Genomic DNA, 16,732 nt, shown 5'->3' with positions numbered 1-16,732 from the left:
TTTTTTAAACTCAAACAATCTCTCTACAAAAACAACGTTATGTTCTTATTCATTAAACAAAGATCATTCTTCAAAGTTTGTGATGTACAAAATAAATCTTAATAAGAAAAATGTATACTGTGTCGTAACAAATGTGACGATTTTGCTGCAGGTGGTAAGGAGAGGGTTAAATCCCTTGTCTGGGTCTATGTTGACCTGTAGTTTAGAAATATTCTCTGCCATTTATCTAGATAGTAAGGGATGTATTACTATTTGCAAGGTTGCCAATTTTATGTACATTTACGGAATTCAGTATGTTATAAACCTTCAGAGTATATTTTCCAACCACCTGAGGCTAAACAGAGAAAAAATAAGTACAAAAGTGCAAGTCTTTAGCTACCTTTAAAAAGAATCTCAAGACACATTTTTACTGTATTTGTTTTTATTGACTCTATGAATCCTTGATTTGGCTATGAATTATTATTATTATTTTATTTTTTTCACTTAAAATTGATATTTATATTGTAAAGTGCCCAGAGCTTGCGTTTTACATGAGAATGAGCGCTATATAAATGAGTATTATTATTATTATTATTATTATTATTATTATTATTATTATTATTATTATTATTATTATTATTATTATTATTACAAAAGTCTTTTTACTGGAGTTCATCACTCAGAAATGGGTCACTAAAACGCAATGTGTCTGTGTTAAAGTTCAATAAATTTTTTTATCTCCTGAATTGGCAACCCTGTCTGTAATTAGGGAGCAGGCACTGGTGTAAGATATAAATCTGGAAAAAAGTGTGAATGAAACAGTGGCAGACAATATAAGAAAGAAAAATACAAGAATAAAACATCCCAAAATATCAGTCTTTCTCTACTAGGGAATTCAAGTGTAAAATGAGTACTTGGCTGTTAATAGCGTTGTCTCTGTTGGAAAAAATTGTTATATCGCCGAACAGGCATCATGTTTTGTCCTATATGTTATGTGTTGCTGTTGGCAAGGTACAATTTTTAAAGTGCTTTGAGCGTGTTTAGTGGATATTGCGCTAAATTAGAGCTTAATTTGTAATTTTTAATTTTTTTAAAACCAATTTATATCAATATTTTTATTGCTTTTTTATTCTATATTTTCATACTTCCCTGCTTTTCAGATGTCCTTATGAAGCAACCCAGAGTAGTCACCTGAAGCGACACATGGAAATTCACGATGTGATGAAACAGTTTGTGTGTAAGCACTGCAAGTATTCTGCCAATACGCTGGGTTACATGAAAATACATTATGCCAAGCACCACAAGGTAATACATCAACTAATAATGTATCAAATTTCATTAAGATATAGCACTAGCTTTAGGAATAACTTAGTTTTTAAAAACCTAAAAAAAATAGTCTTGGTTTTTATAAACCCTTTTTAAAAAAATCCAGTCTTGGGTTTTAACCCACCCCACCCCCAAAAAACCCAAAAAAAACCCCAGTCTTCAATGTTTGTTGAGGTAAAAAACAAACAAACCTCAGGCATTAATTTAGTCAGTTAATTTAGTCAGTATTACATGTTGTTACCTGTGACCTTGCCATTCACCTCACCTCACATCATTCTCATTCTCCTGACACAGGTGGTCGTAGAGGATACATGAGAGTAGACTGTGCAGTAAGGGCCATTCAGATACGTCCTCAGCTTTCCTCATTAGTGCCATTATTGTGCGGCTATGTGGTCTAGTGGTATGACACTCGCTTTCAGATCGGAAGGTCCTGGGTTCAAGCCTCGCGCTCGGCGCATAGTTGTGTCCTTGGAAAAGCTCTTTACTCACATTCTCTCACCGTACTCAGGTGTAAAATGAGTACCTGGCAGTTAACACCGTTGTCTTTGTCCGAAAAATTGTAATATCGCCTAACAGGCAGCATATCCCGTCCTATATGTTGAATGTTGCTGTTGACCAGGGACCCCTTGTAAAGCGCTTTGAGCACATTTAGTGGATATTGCGCTATATAAAGCTCAATTATCTCCGTTTAATGATCTCATTCATGCCTTTTTCTCCTTATAAATTTATTTTTTTAAAATTCCCATCTATGACCTTTGACTTTCAGGGTCAACCGTTTATCCATGAGGAGTCTAACATCCCCAAAGACAGCATTCCTAGCAAGGGAGTTTACAAGTGCCTGAGTTGTGGATATTTATTCGGTAACCTGTCAGACTTGAAGAGGCATCTCAAAGTGCGTCACCACATTCAGATGCAAGACATCGCCGGCATGGACCAAATGCAAATATCGGAGGTGGAGGTTAGTGACAGATTGATTAACCTACATAAAAGAATAGGGTATAGTTTGTTCAGTAATGTGGTCTTGTGGTTTGACTCTTGCCTTTGGGTCAGAAGGTCCTTGGGTTCGAGTCCTGCTCTGAGCAGTGCATAGTTGAGTCCTTGGAAACATTCTCTCACTGTACTCAGGTATGAAACATTGGCCGTTTTTCTGTTGAAAAAAATATACTGTCACATAACAGGTGTCATGTCTCATCTTACATTTTTAAGTGTTGCTGTTGGGTTCCTTGTAAAGAGCTTTTAGTATGTTTAGTGGATACTGTGTGCTCTAATTTGATTTTTTAAAAATTTTCGTAGGAATTTCTTATGTAGAGAAGACAACAAAGAAAGGTGAATTTTATTTTATGAGAAAAAAAAGTTTTCATGTTTATTTGTGTGTGAGACTGTGCAGTTCATTGTTTTAGAAATATATAGTAAAAAGTTAATGAAACACATTGAGCATGGTAAATCTGTGGAATTGTGGTATATAAATACTCATGTTTATTTGTTGTCATCATCTTCACCATCATCATCATCATCATCATAATAATAATAATAAGAATAATAATAATAATAATAATAATAATAATAATAATAATAATAATAATAATAATAATACTTTATTGCATCCCAAAAAAAAAAAAAAGGATTATTATTATTATTATTATTATTATTATTATTATTATTATTATTATTATTATTATTATTATTATTATTATTATTATTATTATTATTATGATGGTGAAGATGATGACCAACATTATTATCATTATCATTATTTTTTTATTCCATTTTGTTGAATGTCAATTTCATTTTGTAAAACTTGCATAGTTAGTGTGTTTCGACTGTTGTGTGTGTGTGTCTGTTTGGCTCGGTAGGAGTGTGTTTATGGTTTGATAAGTATATTGTAAACCACTTTGAGGCTTCGGCATTTAGTGCTATAAAAGAACACTTTATTATTATTATTATTATTATTATTATTATTATTATTATTATTATTATTATTATTATTATTATTATTATTATTATTATTTATTATTATATTATTATTATTATTTATTATTATTATTATTATTATTATTATCATTATAATTATAATCACTTCCCAATTGACAGGTAGTTCAGTTTGACGACACAGCGGTGGTTGTGGGTAGCCAGCCCCTCCCTGATATACAACAGGTACAGCAAGTACAACAAGTGCTGCCACCTACCCAGGTTGCTGCCACTGGTGAGTTCAAGTATCATAGAGAGATCTTATCTAAATACTAAAAAATCTATGTCTGTTATTGTCTATAAAAATAAATAAATAAATTTAAATTCCCTTTATTCATCACATAGGGGAAATTTGTCTCTAAGTTCTATCTATTCCAATAGACGACTGGAATAACCCAGGCATCAGCCGCAGTGCAGTGCCGCAAATTGAGCTAGGCGAGGTGAGATGACTTGCTCAAGGCCACACAGTGCAGTGGCGGGTAATCAAACTTGGTACCTTTCGGGTACAAAGCGAAGACTGTACCGCTGAGCCAAACTGCCCCCCAAGGAATTTCTCACAAATCAGCTAGAAACTCTACCAGTATCTGACTGGATAACATTTTTATCAATCTCGCAAAAGTTATATATATCTACAGTTTGTCACGATCTGGATCGTGTAAACAAATCCATTTTCTTTTTAATTCGTCAATAATTCCAGAATCGGATGGCTATTCGCGCCCTGCATTTTGCCGGTCGCTTCCAAGCCTTGACTTCCACTATGATTCAAGTTGGTGCAGTGCCCAGTGGTAAATGCACACGACACATGATGTAGAAGTGGTTATGTAGCAATCTGATGATACCTTTCAGTTGGATTATGATTTCTGTTAATATTTTGTATATAACGAAAGTGAACCCAGCAAAGCGGGTCGGGCGGTCTCATAGATTTATAAATATTTCGATCCATTTCTCAAACATTGTCATGCATACAACATCTTTTATACTCTGATGTCAATTCTATTTTTGACATTCTTTACTTTTAGAATGAAAATGATTTTTTAAACATACTTTTAAAAACTCAGAAGTTTTGATTTTCTTTAAATCTTGTCGTTTGTATCGTTTTCTTTGTTTATTCATTGTTGTTTTTATTGTGTTTTTCTTTATTGTTGTTTTTTATTATTATTATATATATATTTTTTTTTTTTGGTTTCATTGTTGTTTTTTTAATACACAAGATCTTTCTAATGCAGGGATTTAAGTCACTGCATCTTGTATAATATTTCACTATTTTGTCCAATGAGGACAATCTCTACATTTAATATTTTTCCTCTTAATTTTCTCTACAGCAGATTTCCAACTGCGTCCACAAGATGAAAGCGGTGGATCAATGCCGGCGTCGACGGCCAACCTCATCCAGCAAATTCTGGGAATGAACCAGGTGGGTGGCAAAGCTCTGAAGGAATTGAGAGGAGGAAGGGAGATAACTAAAAGGACCTAAAAATATATCTGTATTCTATCTGGAATTTAGTAATGTACTTATGTCTTTATTTTATTTTGTTGTTGTTGACCGAAGAAGGGTTTTGAGCCAGAAACTTTCCGTGTTTTGTATTTTTTTTTTTTTTTAAAGCTGTTAAATTCATTTTTGTTTATCACTTTTTTTAATTGGGCTATATTTCGATATCTTTTTTTTTTTTTTTCCCAAAGGGAGAGAACCAGCAGGTGAGAGTGGTGTCTGAAGACGGTCAACCCTTAGACATCTCTCCAGACACCATCATTCTACAACAAGATGGCCAACTCTTGATGACCAATGAGATGCCTGGGAGTCTATTGCCAGGCAACCAGTACATCATTCAGTACTTCAATCCTGGGGAGATGGTAAGTCGTCTTGAAGAAGCCTTCTCATATATGTAGTATGGGGACTCTGATAGCTCAGTTAGTAGAGCACTCGCTTCACACGCATAGGGACCGAGATCGATCCCAGATGCAGTTGAGATTTTTTTTTTCTGACCTACATTGAATGGGTTACCAGTTCTGTTAGATCTAGCAAAAATTTCTTTGCGATAGTGTCCTATCCAAAGGCTAATGAGCAATTGCCCATTTCATGCTATAGAAACTGGGAAAACTCTGGCTTTGAAGTACTCCTTTTTTTTTTCTCTTATAATATAATTAGACTGAGGGTCAGTTCTTTCATTATATACAGGGTTGTTACAAACGTTCTTATTGCTTTGTTTCGTTGGAGATTGTTTGGAGTGGGGGGGGGGGGGGGGGGGGGGGGGGGGGGTCTTTTCGATTTACTTGTTTTTTTTGTTATTGTTTTTATTATTATTATTATTATTATTATTATTATTATCATCATCATCATCATCATCATCATCATCATCATCATCATCATCGTCATCGTCATCATCATCATCATCATCATCATTATTATTATTATTATTATTATTATTATTATTATTATTATTATTATTATTATCATTATTGTTATTATTTTCTCTCTCTTTTTTTTTTTTTTGTAACTGAGGTCTCTTTGGATTATCTAAAGACATTGAGACACAAAATTTGCTATACTTTGATATTGGAATACATGGTCAATGAAATAGTTAAGAGAAAATTAATGGGAGAGTGCAGGACACCATATTAAAAACAAAAAAAATATTAAAAGAGCCCGAGCCCCCCCCCCCCCCCCTTTCTGGTTAACTTCAACAATATACAATAGCTGGGTGGTTCACAATATTTTTGAAAATTTCTTTGACATTTTTTTTCTTCCATTTTTCCAGCCACAGGAATCACAAGTCATGGGAGATAACTCTGCCACATCTTCCATTCAACAACCAATTGTCTCAGTGGCGGGCCCTGATCAACTGCAGCTTGTACAAACGGTAGGAAAATCTCAACAACCAGTGCAACAGCAACAGCACCAATCACCACAACCAACCCAATTCATCATCACATCCGGGGGAGACATCGGCGCCACCAACCAGCTGGCCACTCAGGTCGTCGCAACAGCCGGCCCTAACACGGCCGCTGGCGACAATCAGCAATATCAGTCTGTCCAACTCCAATCAACCCCCTCTCCACACCTTCATATTCAGTCTGCTCCGTCCAATCTAAACAGCTCTGTGAATCAGTTTGTTATGGCAACACCCAGTGATATCGCATCTCAGCAACTGATATCAATAGACGGGCAGACTCACCAATTACTCAACACGACAACAACAACCTCCACAACTGCGACAAATTCAGAAATTTCAGTGGATAACGAACTCAGCGGCCATGACAGTTCCATTATTTCTTCCATACATCATCAGCCCCAGCATCAAAGTCACCACCAGTTAGAGAATTCAAACCAGTTGTTGTCCGTGGTTGAAGGAGAGTCCCAATACGTCACGTCGGATGTCGACGCTTACAGCTCCCAGCTCATTATTTCTGATCGTGAAGTGGGAGTGGATGACGTCACACAAGGGGTGGATTTAGTTGGCGTTGAGGACTCCCACTCATAAATCCCTTTACAAGAAGGACAATGAGACTTTTGATAGAGCGTTACTACCTGGCCCATGCAGTGTTTGACTGTTGCACAAAGATTAAGTGTAAATTCTGTTTTGAAAATAGATAAAATTAATGTGATCAATGAGGACCTGGTGACTCTTGTTGTATGAAAGAGAGTCCATCAGCGTTAGCATTATCCTTTGAATTGCGGTACTCTGTGTTGTAGTCAAATCCAGACAGAAATATGGCGTACCTCTGTTGTCTTGCTGCCGACATCGCTGGTATAGGCCTCGTGGAGGAGGACAAAAATGTGATGAAAGCAACCAACATAGTTCTTGGTATGTCTTCGTGGAGGGCAAATCTGGTGCTGTTAAACTGCGTAAAGTGTTATAAGTTTTTGCACTTATAGCTGAGAGCAAAGTAAGAGCTTGTTTTGCTTCTGCAATATCATGAGCAATAAAGAAGACATCCAACCTTTCTTTGTAATTTGTGAAAGTCTCCAACCCTTCGTTGAAGCTGTCTGGCTTAGGCATCTTGAACTTTGTAGGCACTTTTGAACAAAAAAATCCACAAAACAACAGTACTTAAATGTTACTATTTGTTACTTGTCGACCTGAATAATGGTACATAAACTTCAACTTTTGCATAGAAGGCACAAGAAAACACTGCCACTACTTATACTGAAGAAAGGATTAGGAAGTAATCCCATTTTTGGAAGGGATTGGCTTTCAGAATTGAAATTAAATTGGCAGAGCATTCACCAAATGTCTTCAGAGAGAGACCCTGGATTGGTGGTCGAATAACGTTGATGGCAGAGGAGAGAGATAGAGAGAGAGAGAGAGAGAGAGAGAGAGAAAGAGAGCTGTCTTTGATCAAGTGACCTATTTAGATTTTTTCTTTTCTTTTGTTGGACCAGTTGTGATGTAGTTTAAGGAGAAAGGATATAGTTTTAGTATCCTAGTCAGCCTCTTAACTCACTCAACCCTAACACCGACCATATCCGTTGTTTACCCGGGTTACTTTTACTCCATGCCTATTTATTAAATTTTTCTAAGACAAATTATAGGCGTAGTATCAAAGCTAATATTTTTAATACATTTTAAGTACATTTTTTTCCAATTTTGAAAAGCATCAAAAGTGTCTAGGATTGAGTGAGTTAAAAGATAAAATAAGATATTATCTATCGTGCATTGTGTTAACACAGGGTTAGCTTTACTATGTCCTTATAATGAATGTTGAAAGCACCAGTGAACTCATTCAAAAGATGGTTATAATGTACAAAAATGAATAAAACGGCTTCAAAAAAACAAAAACAACCCATCTTCAGCTAATAACAAAGACAGTTAAAACTTTAATATGTCACTTTATATCCAGCAGATGGCAGAAGGGTCGAAACGTTCTTCATACCATCTCTTCTGCTGTTTGTCTGGATTCTAAGTGATGCAGTAATGGTTTTTATTGTTTTTGTTGTTCTGGCATGTCAGTTTTTTGCATTGCAAAATATCACTGATTTGCATTGCAACCGCAAAATCTGCATTTTTTTTTTAATTTCGAGATTTTACAAAGAAAAAAAACAACAATAATAATAATTTTTTTTTAAAAGACGAGTTTTTTTTTTCTTTTAAATTAATAGCTCTTGTAGAATGTAAAAGATAATTAATCAAGACTAGTTTCTTTTTTACTATCTCATTTTCTTCCTTTTTACTAGCGCTGATATGACCTTACATTTGTTGCAAGCGCAGTGAAACCCTTAAAAACAAATTAAATACCTTTCTCTTTCATGAACTAATTATGGGTTTTTAGGAAAAGTAATTGCAAATTTTGCTGTTTTTAGCTTGCAAAATTTTGGATTTTTTTTTTTTCTTTGCAAGAAACCACTATGTCAGGTTATTGGCTGAAGAAGGGAGTTGACCCCCAAAAATTCCATATTTGGTATTTTACTCTTTTTTGAAGCTGTTATATTCATTTTTTGTACCTACACGACTTTTTCCAGTCCACAGCCTCTATCAGTATCAGCTGAGTATTCACTTTAACCACTATACTGCCATACTCTGGAAAACCCTGTATTTTAACATTAAAATTTTGGCCAGAAAACTGGTCCTCCAAATATCGACCGATTTTAATGACCCTCATCTTGGTCAATTAAATTAAAAACTCTCAAACCTGGGACTTTGTGAAGTCTCAGGTTTGAGAGTTTTTTGCCAAGACGAGGTCCTTTAAATCAGTCCATATTTAGCCAAATTTTTAAATACAAGTTTTTCCAGAGGACGGCAGTGGCAGTTAACTGGTTAACTCTCTCCTTACCCACCATTTTCAGTTTCAGTATTTTCCCCAAAATGGCAGGCTTACCCAGCAGAAAAATTGATTTTTTAAAATTCAATCAATCTCTCTACAAAACAACTTTATGTTCTTATTAATTAAACAAAGATCATTGCGATCTGCAAAATAAATCTAAATAAGATAAAAAATGTATATTGTGTCGTAACAAATGTGACGATTTTGCTGTAGGTGGTAAGGAGAGGGTTAAAGTTAAAGAAGGTCCATCATTCTATTCTGAGGCTCTTTATTTTCTAGCCTTGTCTTGATTCCTCTTCCCAAGCATTTTATTACAGCGCAATACCCACTAAAAATGCTCAAAGCGCTTTACAAAGGGTCCCCAGTCAAAAGCAGCTCTTTAACATGTACTAGAATGAGACATTTTTGTTTTCCAACAAAGACAACACCCTTATAGCCAGGTACTCCTTTTACACCAGAGTATAATGAGAGAATGTGAGTAAAGAGCCAAGGACTCAACTTTCTGCTCAAAGTGGGACTCAAACTCAAGCCCAAAACCTAAGGCGATTGTCACACCACTTGTCCACAAAACCTCGTGTTCCATGCTTTTTTCAGCAACATTTGTAAAATACAGGGTGAGAAAGTTTGGTATACCCAATTCCTAAGATTGTTTAAAATATTTTTATACACAATAAATCTGTATCAATTTTATCTTGTTTCTTGTTAATGTGTGAGTTTTGGTGTACGAAAGTACACTGTGACGTCATTCCTATCTGCAATAATGGATCATGTGAAATAAAAAAAGGGAAATTAAATAAATTTCAATGTTGATATGAAAAGAAAATTAGCTAGATTTTTTTTTTTTTTTTTTTTTAATATATTTGTTTAATTTCATGTTGTTTTTTTTCTTTTGCCGACACACTTCCCCTTCAATTTAGGACACAGTACGTTGCTTTACCGTCCTCAGAAAGGGCCTAAAACAAGTTATTTCCAAATGTTTTAGTGATACACTCCAACTCCAACACAGTTTTCTCAAATGTCTTTGCTTGTCCCAAGGATGTTTTGGTTTTTAGGGTTTTACGGCACTTTCAACAATTTTTACTGGAGTGAGCACTCAGAAATGGGTCACTCAAGGTGTTTGTGTAAAAGTTCAGTAAGTTTTTGCCTCCTGAATTGGCAACCCTGATATTAGCTCATATCAGTGCCAGTCAGTTGGATGGTGATGGAAAACTAAACAGAAAACAGATCTCTGTACTAACTTACAAGCCTAATGATTATAAAGCTTGTTTTTGTTCTTAGTTTTAGAGATTTTATATATTAGTTCATGTCCACACCAGTAAGTAGGAAGGTGATGGTCGGTAACTAAACAGAAAACGGATCTCTGCACTTCCAAGCATCCAAGAGAAAGGAAGACAAAGGGGAACAACTCAAATAGAGAACAACAAAAAAATCTGTGAGAAAATCATCCTTGTGTCCGAGATACTAACAGCTATGTGGTCTTGTGGATGGTCCAGGGTTCAAGTTCCGTTCCGAGTGACACATAGTTGAGTCCTTGGAAAAGGCTCTTTACTCACATTCTCTCACCATACTCAGGTGTAAAATAGGTACCGTCAACTGGGGTAACTTTGTCTCAAGGGGAAACTTTGCATCTGTGAATTTGAATCATTTTGAATAATCTCAGCTTTTTTTGCAATTATTGTACCCGTTAAAGAATTAAATATTTATCAAAGGAAATAATTCCCATAAAACTAAACAATCTCTTATTGGTTCACAATTCAAGAGCAAAGTTTCCCCATTAGGCAAAGTTACCCCAATTGACGGTACCTAGCTGTTAACAGCATTGTCTCTGTTCAAAAATAAAATTTGTAATATTATTATATCGACTAACAGGCATCGTGTATCGTCCTACATGAACTACATGTTAAGTATTACTGTTGGCTAGGGACTCTTTGTAAAGCGCTTTGAACATGTGTAGTTGATATTGCGCTATTTAAATGCTCGTGTAACACAGGATCCCACCAAGAGACAAAAGCTCGACTCGGTTACAAATGGCATATCAATCAATAAGTCAACAAACATACAATACACCTCGGCTACAAGGACTGGAGATCAAGAGTCTGGCCAGTGACAGCATTGTTTTCAACAGAGACAATGCCGTTATCGGCCAGATAGATACTCATTTTACTTTTGAGTGCAGGGAGGGAATGTGAGTAAAGTGTCTTTTCCAAGGAATCAACTTTGCACTGTCCAGATTGAGACCTAAACCAGTGACATACCAATCTGAAGGCAGTGTCATCCATACTGCAAAGCTGCATATAAACAAAACTTTTAACCATTGCTACAAATTCGTTCTTGGTTTATTTTTCTCCATTCACAAATCATATGATGAGTTTTCATGGCTTTAATAAACTTTCTCTATGTTAATTTTTCTTTTTTTACATCTAAAAATTTCATCTCACAATAATCGAGTGTTTACAAAACACACTCACACATCCAAATTCAAATATATACATGACACATAAATATGTCTCTCAACTTTGGCAAGATAAACATCCAGCTCAATATATAGAAGTTCATTAATTTAATTCTATGTATCAACAATATAATATATTTAATTATAAAATTCATTTATATATACATTTTTTTGATGATAGGATACCAAAGATAAAAAAAACAAGAAAACAATATCATATAGATATAATGTAATATTATAATAACTATTGCATTATTTGAAATTTTTTTGTTTATCAGAAGCACATTAAATATATCAACCATTAATGATAATGATGATGATGACAACAAAGTTGATATTAATATTAATATAACAACTAGTGCCTTTTTCGAGATTGGAAAATGCTTCATAACGTTGACCTTACAATAATTACTATTTCGTAGAGTTCAAACTGACACTCAGCTGGAACAAAGCACTTACAGAAAGTATACATGGGAAGTTTCTGAAGGGATTTGTCAAACTCTTCAGTTGACAATATAGATACACATAAATATAGCGCATAATTGTGTCCCTGGAAAAGACTCTTGACTCACATTCTATCATATACTCAGGAGTAAAATGAGTACTGAGTAACAGCATTGTCTCTTTCGAAAAAAATTGTAAATGTGACTCACAGTGCCACAGTGCTATATTTTAAGTGTTGCCATCATCTTGGGACCCTTTGTAAAGCACTTTGAGCACATTTAATAGATATTGCCCTACAGAACAGCTCAAGCTTTTGTTTTTTTTAAAATTCACATATAAAGATTAACAAAGTTTTGGTCTACAACAGAACAGACTTGAATAAATCCAAGATATTATATGTGTCAGTGCATGACATAATCAGTCGGAAGGTGAAAAATTTAGATTTGCATTTTTTGTTGTTGCATTTTCTGAAAGAATATGCTCACAAGATCATTTTAATTTTTTATTTGAAGTAAACCGGGTGATTTTTTCATGAAGTTATGGTCAGATGTATGGGAAAGGTATCCAGCAACTTTTCTCAAATTTCATACTTTTTCAACTTGACTAGCTGTAAAAAATATTTAGAAGTGAAATTAAGCTTTGATATTTCCCGAAGATGTACAAAAAGGGTTGATTTAGTCATTTATGACAAGAACTCATTTTTAAAATCAAAATTGACCTCCTAACAAAACTTGGCAATATCTCAGTTCAAACCTTTTCACCATCCAACTGATTATGTCATTCATGTGCGGCTATGTGGTCTGTGCGGCTATGTGGTCTAGTGGTATGACAATCGCATTCGGATTGGAAGGTCCTGGGTTCGAGCCTCACTCGGCACATAGTTGAGGCCTTGGAGAAGGCTCTTTACTTACATTCTCACCGTACTCAGGTGTAAAACGAGTATCTGACTGTTAACAGCGCTGTCTCTGTCCGAAAAAATTGTAACATCGCCTATCAGGCGCCATATCCCGTTCTAAATGTTAAATGTTGCTGTGTTGGCCAGGGACGGCTTGTAAAGCGTTGTGAGCACATTTTGTGGACATTGCGCTCTATAAAAGCTCAATTTCTATTTATTTTTTAATTCACTGTAACATTTAACATTGCGTACAGAACCTGATTGTGATTCATCCCTGAGGTGATTATGTATGAAATTGACTTCATGAACTTTTCAAATACATCAAATCAAATAAACATCCCCATAATTCTTGCTATTCTATATCGATAAATAAAAGTTTATCATATTCATACGAACATACATATAAGTGAAATAATTTCAGAAATGTTCACTCTACCATTTAGAATGAAAAAAGTTGATTTTGACCACTCAGCTCTTTTTAGGCCTCCAATTGGTTGTTGTTTTTGTTTTTAAGGGTTTTACGGCGCTTGCAACACATTTAGGTTATATCAGCGCCAGTAAAAAGGAAGAAAATGGGATAGTAAAAAGTTCTAGAATTACAATTACAGCACCCAAGAAAAAGTAAGACAAAGGGGAATTGAGAACAAATAGGGATCAGATGTAGATTCCAAGAGCACACCACCAATGTACTTAGTTTGAAATCACCTACAAGTCTCATCCAGACACAAGCACAAAATCCAACAAAGAGGAACACACTCAAATGCTTACATTATACATTCAAAATAAAAATAATAATACATAACAGAGAGATGATTTACAAGGAAAAAAATATCATCTCCCAAAACAATAACTGCATTTGATTGTTTCCCTCCCAGCTAGGATTCCGGCCAGTGCCAGGACAAAACCAAGTAATCTCATTCCGAGACAAAGACAGAAAGCATGTTGGATAACAGATATAAGGGGATAGAAGACACAGTATGTACCTCCCTGCCCGCTATGGGAGGCCTCCAATTGGGCGACGTCCTTCAGAGCCAAGTGAACCACGGAGCCGGAGTTTATCCCGGTTTCTATAGCATGAAACGGACAATAGCAATTGCTTGCTATCCTTTGGACAGGACGCTAGTCTATTGCAAAGTACTTTCTGCCAAATCTAACAGACTCAGCTACCCACTCACTGCTGGGTGGACAGGGGTCAGAAAATTTTTTTGACTGCACCCGGGATCGGGATCGATTTTGGTCCCTTTGCATGTGAAGCGAGTGCTCTTCCAACTGAGCTATCGGGGCCCCCATTGGGTGAAGACTTCTCACTAAATTCTCTTAGTCCGTATATAAATGATTAAGGTTACACACAAATATGTGTTGGGAAGATCGATCTGGCGGGCAATAATGCTGAGTATTTTACTTAATAAACGAATACCCATCAATAGAAGATGAAACATGTTCACTTGACAATTTCTAAGTGACAAATGGCATTGCCCTGCAAAGTTGAAGACAGCAGCAGATCTGAGTCCACTTATTAAAACTGTGAAGAAAATAATTTTGGCCCCTTTTGATGAATTGAAAAGAAAAAAAAAAACAAAACAAAAAAAAACACATAACAGTTTCACACATACATTGCCTGTCATAAATTATGCGTTATATTATATAAAAAATGGTAATATACACACTGTCATAAACTTTAAATTTCACTTTAACTTAAACATCCGACTTCATTATCCATTTACCAATACCAAACTTATCGAACCATTCATTTCTTAAATCTCACACCAAAAGCCATTTTGAAATTCAAACAAGACACAACATTTTCAATAATCCAAACCCAACCACAAAGTTATTTGGCAATAATTGCATAATAACGATAATCATATAGATAGTTATAATCCAAATTTACAAAATTGTACATGGGAAAACAAGCAAACATCATAAATCCTTTCTCTGTCTTCGCTCTTTCCTGTGTTTTGCTTTTGAATCAGAGCCAGTTCCGTTGCTGTCAGGTGAGATTATTTCCCGTAGGAATCGAATTTTGGACAAGAAGAAATGCCACATCACCATCCAAGCTGTGTAGAAAACAAAAGGAAATTGTTTGAATGAACATAAATAAATATGAAACTAACTTGACATCTGACACAAAGTATTGGAGAAAATATGTGTGCAGTTCACAATGAATATGGATATGCCAAATTATTTCAACGAAGTGACTAATTGTCCTAATGCTTAATGAAATAAACCTGAACTCTATTTCTTCTAACAATTTCCAGTATCCGTTTGGCGACATCTTTCATAATTCTGCCATTTCTACCGGGAGTAAGCATGTTCTAGAGCTAGATAATACCCTCCCTCAAAATAAATGAATTTTTTAAACAAAGAGAAAATTGAAGAACGAAAAAAGAAATAAAAATGAAAACTGAAACAAAAAAGAAAAGAAAAATAATTTTTGTGTTGGACGGCTGGCAACTTGCAATCTCTCCTCTGATTTTTTTTTAACAACAACAAAAAAATAACAAACAAAAAAGACCAGAAATAAAGATGAAGGAAAAAACTGGGCCCCTCACCATCAAGGCTATTCGGATTGGAGTCTTTATAACCATAACCGCCCCCAAAGAAAATTGAAGAATTAAAAAAAAAATGAAAGCTGAAACAAAAAACAAACAAAAATTATAATAAAATAAAAAATAAACTTAAAATTAAAATCATTTTTGCGTTGGACAGCTGTCAACTTGCAATCTCTCTTCTGTCTTTTCTTAACAACAACAAAAACAAATAAATAAAGAATAAGAAAAAACTTGGAGTCTGTATAACAATAGCCTTATTTTACGGGTTATTCAGGAAAATAGAGTTCAGCATTATTTTGCTGAACATTCGAGTATCTGCTGAATTAGAGTTCAAGTATTTTTCATCAAATGTTCCGAGACATAGAGTTCAAGTTTATTTCCAGAGTGTTCCGAGACATAGAGTTCAAGTTTATTTCCAGAGTGTTCAGGGAAATAGAGTTCAAGTTCATTTTCCAGAATCTTCTGAGAAATAGAGCCGCCCATATTTCAATGTGACTCATCAAGATTGTACAGAGTGGCGCGCTCTAATAGACAAACTTAACCCGACGGTCAAGTTCATATTTCAATATTTTAAAAATCACATGATTTATCTTATTTTTGAATGGTTTTATTGAGAAAGTTTTCTTTCAAAATGTCACAGTGAACATAATCTGGCGCAGACCTGAGCTGAGAAAATAGTTGGGTTTTTTTTTTCTTTTATGAGGGAGCATTTTTTTTAGGCCCACTTCTGACTCTCTGGACTGAACAAATCAATGAATCCATCTCCAAATTTTAACTGTTGTTTTAAAAGTAAGAATATATCTTAGATCTAGAGTCTAGACTATCTATATTTTATAATTTTGATTTATTAACGGCAATCGTTGGGAGTAGAGGGGACTCATTTTTCTGAACAAGTCATGTGATGTCGACTCGCTAGTGACTACATACACACTACCTAGATAGGTAACTACAAGCAGACACAAAGAAGAACAACTCTCCGAGTCTGAGATCTAGAGTCTAGAGTGTTTAGTTTTTAAACACTTGAAGTTATAGTTATACCACTTACCTAAAACTATCAAAACCAAAGTGACAATGACAGAGAATATAACACTCAGAGTTTCTTTCAGCACATCGTCCCAAGCCATCGTATTTAGGCTAAGGACTTTTCTTGTCTCAAAACAGTTATGTTGCCTTGTTCGTGTCTTACTCCTTCTCTCTTCGAGTGTCGGACGGAATCACAATAGAACAACTTTCTATTTCAAGTACAGTTATTACATATACAAATTATTTTTCTCTTTCTGTACGAAATGTTTGTTATATTTTTGCTTTCTTGTCATGTGTGTGGTCCTACAGCTTAATCGATGCTTTAAAATTATA

The 16,732-nt window shown here is 35.0% G+C and overlaps 2 protein-coding genes across 4 annotated transcripts in view; one reads left to right on the top strand and one right to left on the bottom strand.

Annotated features, from left to right (window-relative positions):
* LOC144977455 (uncharacterized) overlaps window positions 1-8,051 on the top strand; it is a 49,050-nt gene extending 40,999 nt beyond the window's left edge. Inside the window, exons 21-26 of one of the 2 annotated variants that reach the window (XM_078922692.1) lie at window positions 1,140-1,284; window positions 2,072-2,263; window positions 3,397-3,508; window positions 4,596-4,687; window positions 4,954-5,124; window positions 6,030-8,051. In XM_078922692.1, the coding sequence (XP_078778818.1) occupies window positions 1,140-1,284; window positions 2,072-2,263; window positions 3,397-3,508; window positions 4,596-4,687; window positions 4,954-5,124; window positions 6,030-6,752 (1,435 nt within the window). In that variant the 3' untranslated portion in view covers window positions 6,753-8,051. The remainder of the gene's footprint in view (window positions 1-1,139; window positions 1,285-2,071; window positions 2,264-3,396; window positions 3,509-4,595; window positions 4,688-4,953; window positions 5,125-6,029) is intronic. The other variant, XM_078922693.1, reaches the window with a different exon arrangement.
* Window positions 8,052-11,351: 3,300 nt separating this feature from the next.
* Window positions 11,352-16,612, bottom strand: LOC144977457 (small integral membrane protein 13-like). 2 transcript variants are annotated; one of them, XR_013646314.1, is made up of 3 exons: window positions 16,422-16,612; window positions 13,830-14,881; window positions 11,352-13,308 (listed from the first exon to the last, which is right to left on the bottom strand). XR_013646314.1 is itself a non-coding variant. In XM_078922696.1 (2 exons), the coding sequence occupies exons 1-2, from the start codon at window positions 16,498-16,500 to the stop codon at window positions 14,745-14,747; spliced, it is 216 nt and encodes a 71-aa protein (XP_078778822.1). In that variant the 5' UTR covers window positions 16,501-16,597; the 3' UTR covers window positions 11,352-14,744. The 2 variants fall into 2 exon arrangements, 1 of the variants encoding a protein (XP_078778822.1); XM_078922696.1 differs by having other exon boundaries at window positions 11,352-14,881; window positions 16,422-16,597.
* Between the last annotated feature and the right edge of the window lie 120 nt (window positions 16,613-16,732).

The sequence above is a fragment of the Berghia stephanieae genome, chromosome 7 (assembly GCF_034508935.2).
Source record: "Berghia stephanieae isolate SIO BIC M18660-M18661 chromosome 7, UCSD_Bste_1.3, whole genome shotgun sequence".
Lineage (NCBI taxonomy): Eukaryota > Metazoa > Mollusca > Gastropoda > Nudibranchia > Aeolidiidae > Berghia > Berghia stephanieae.
This window is presented reverse-complemented; position numbering and strand designations above follow the sequence as displayed.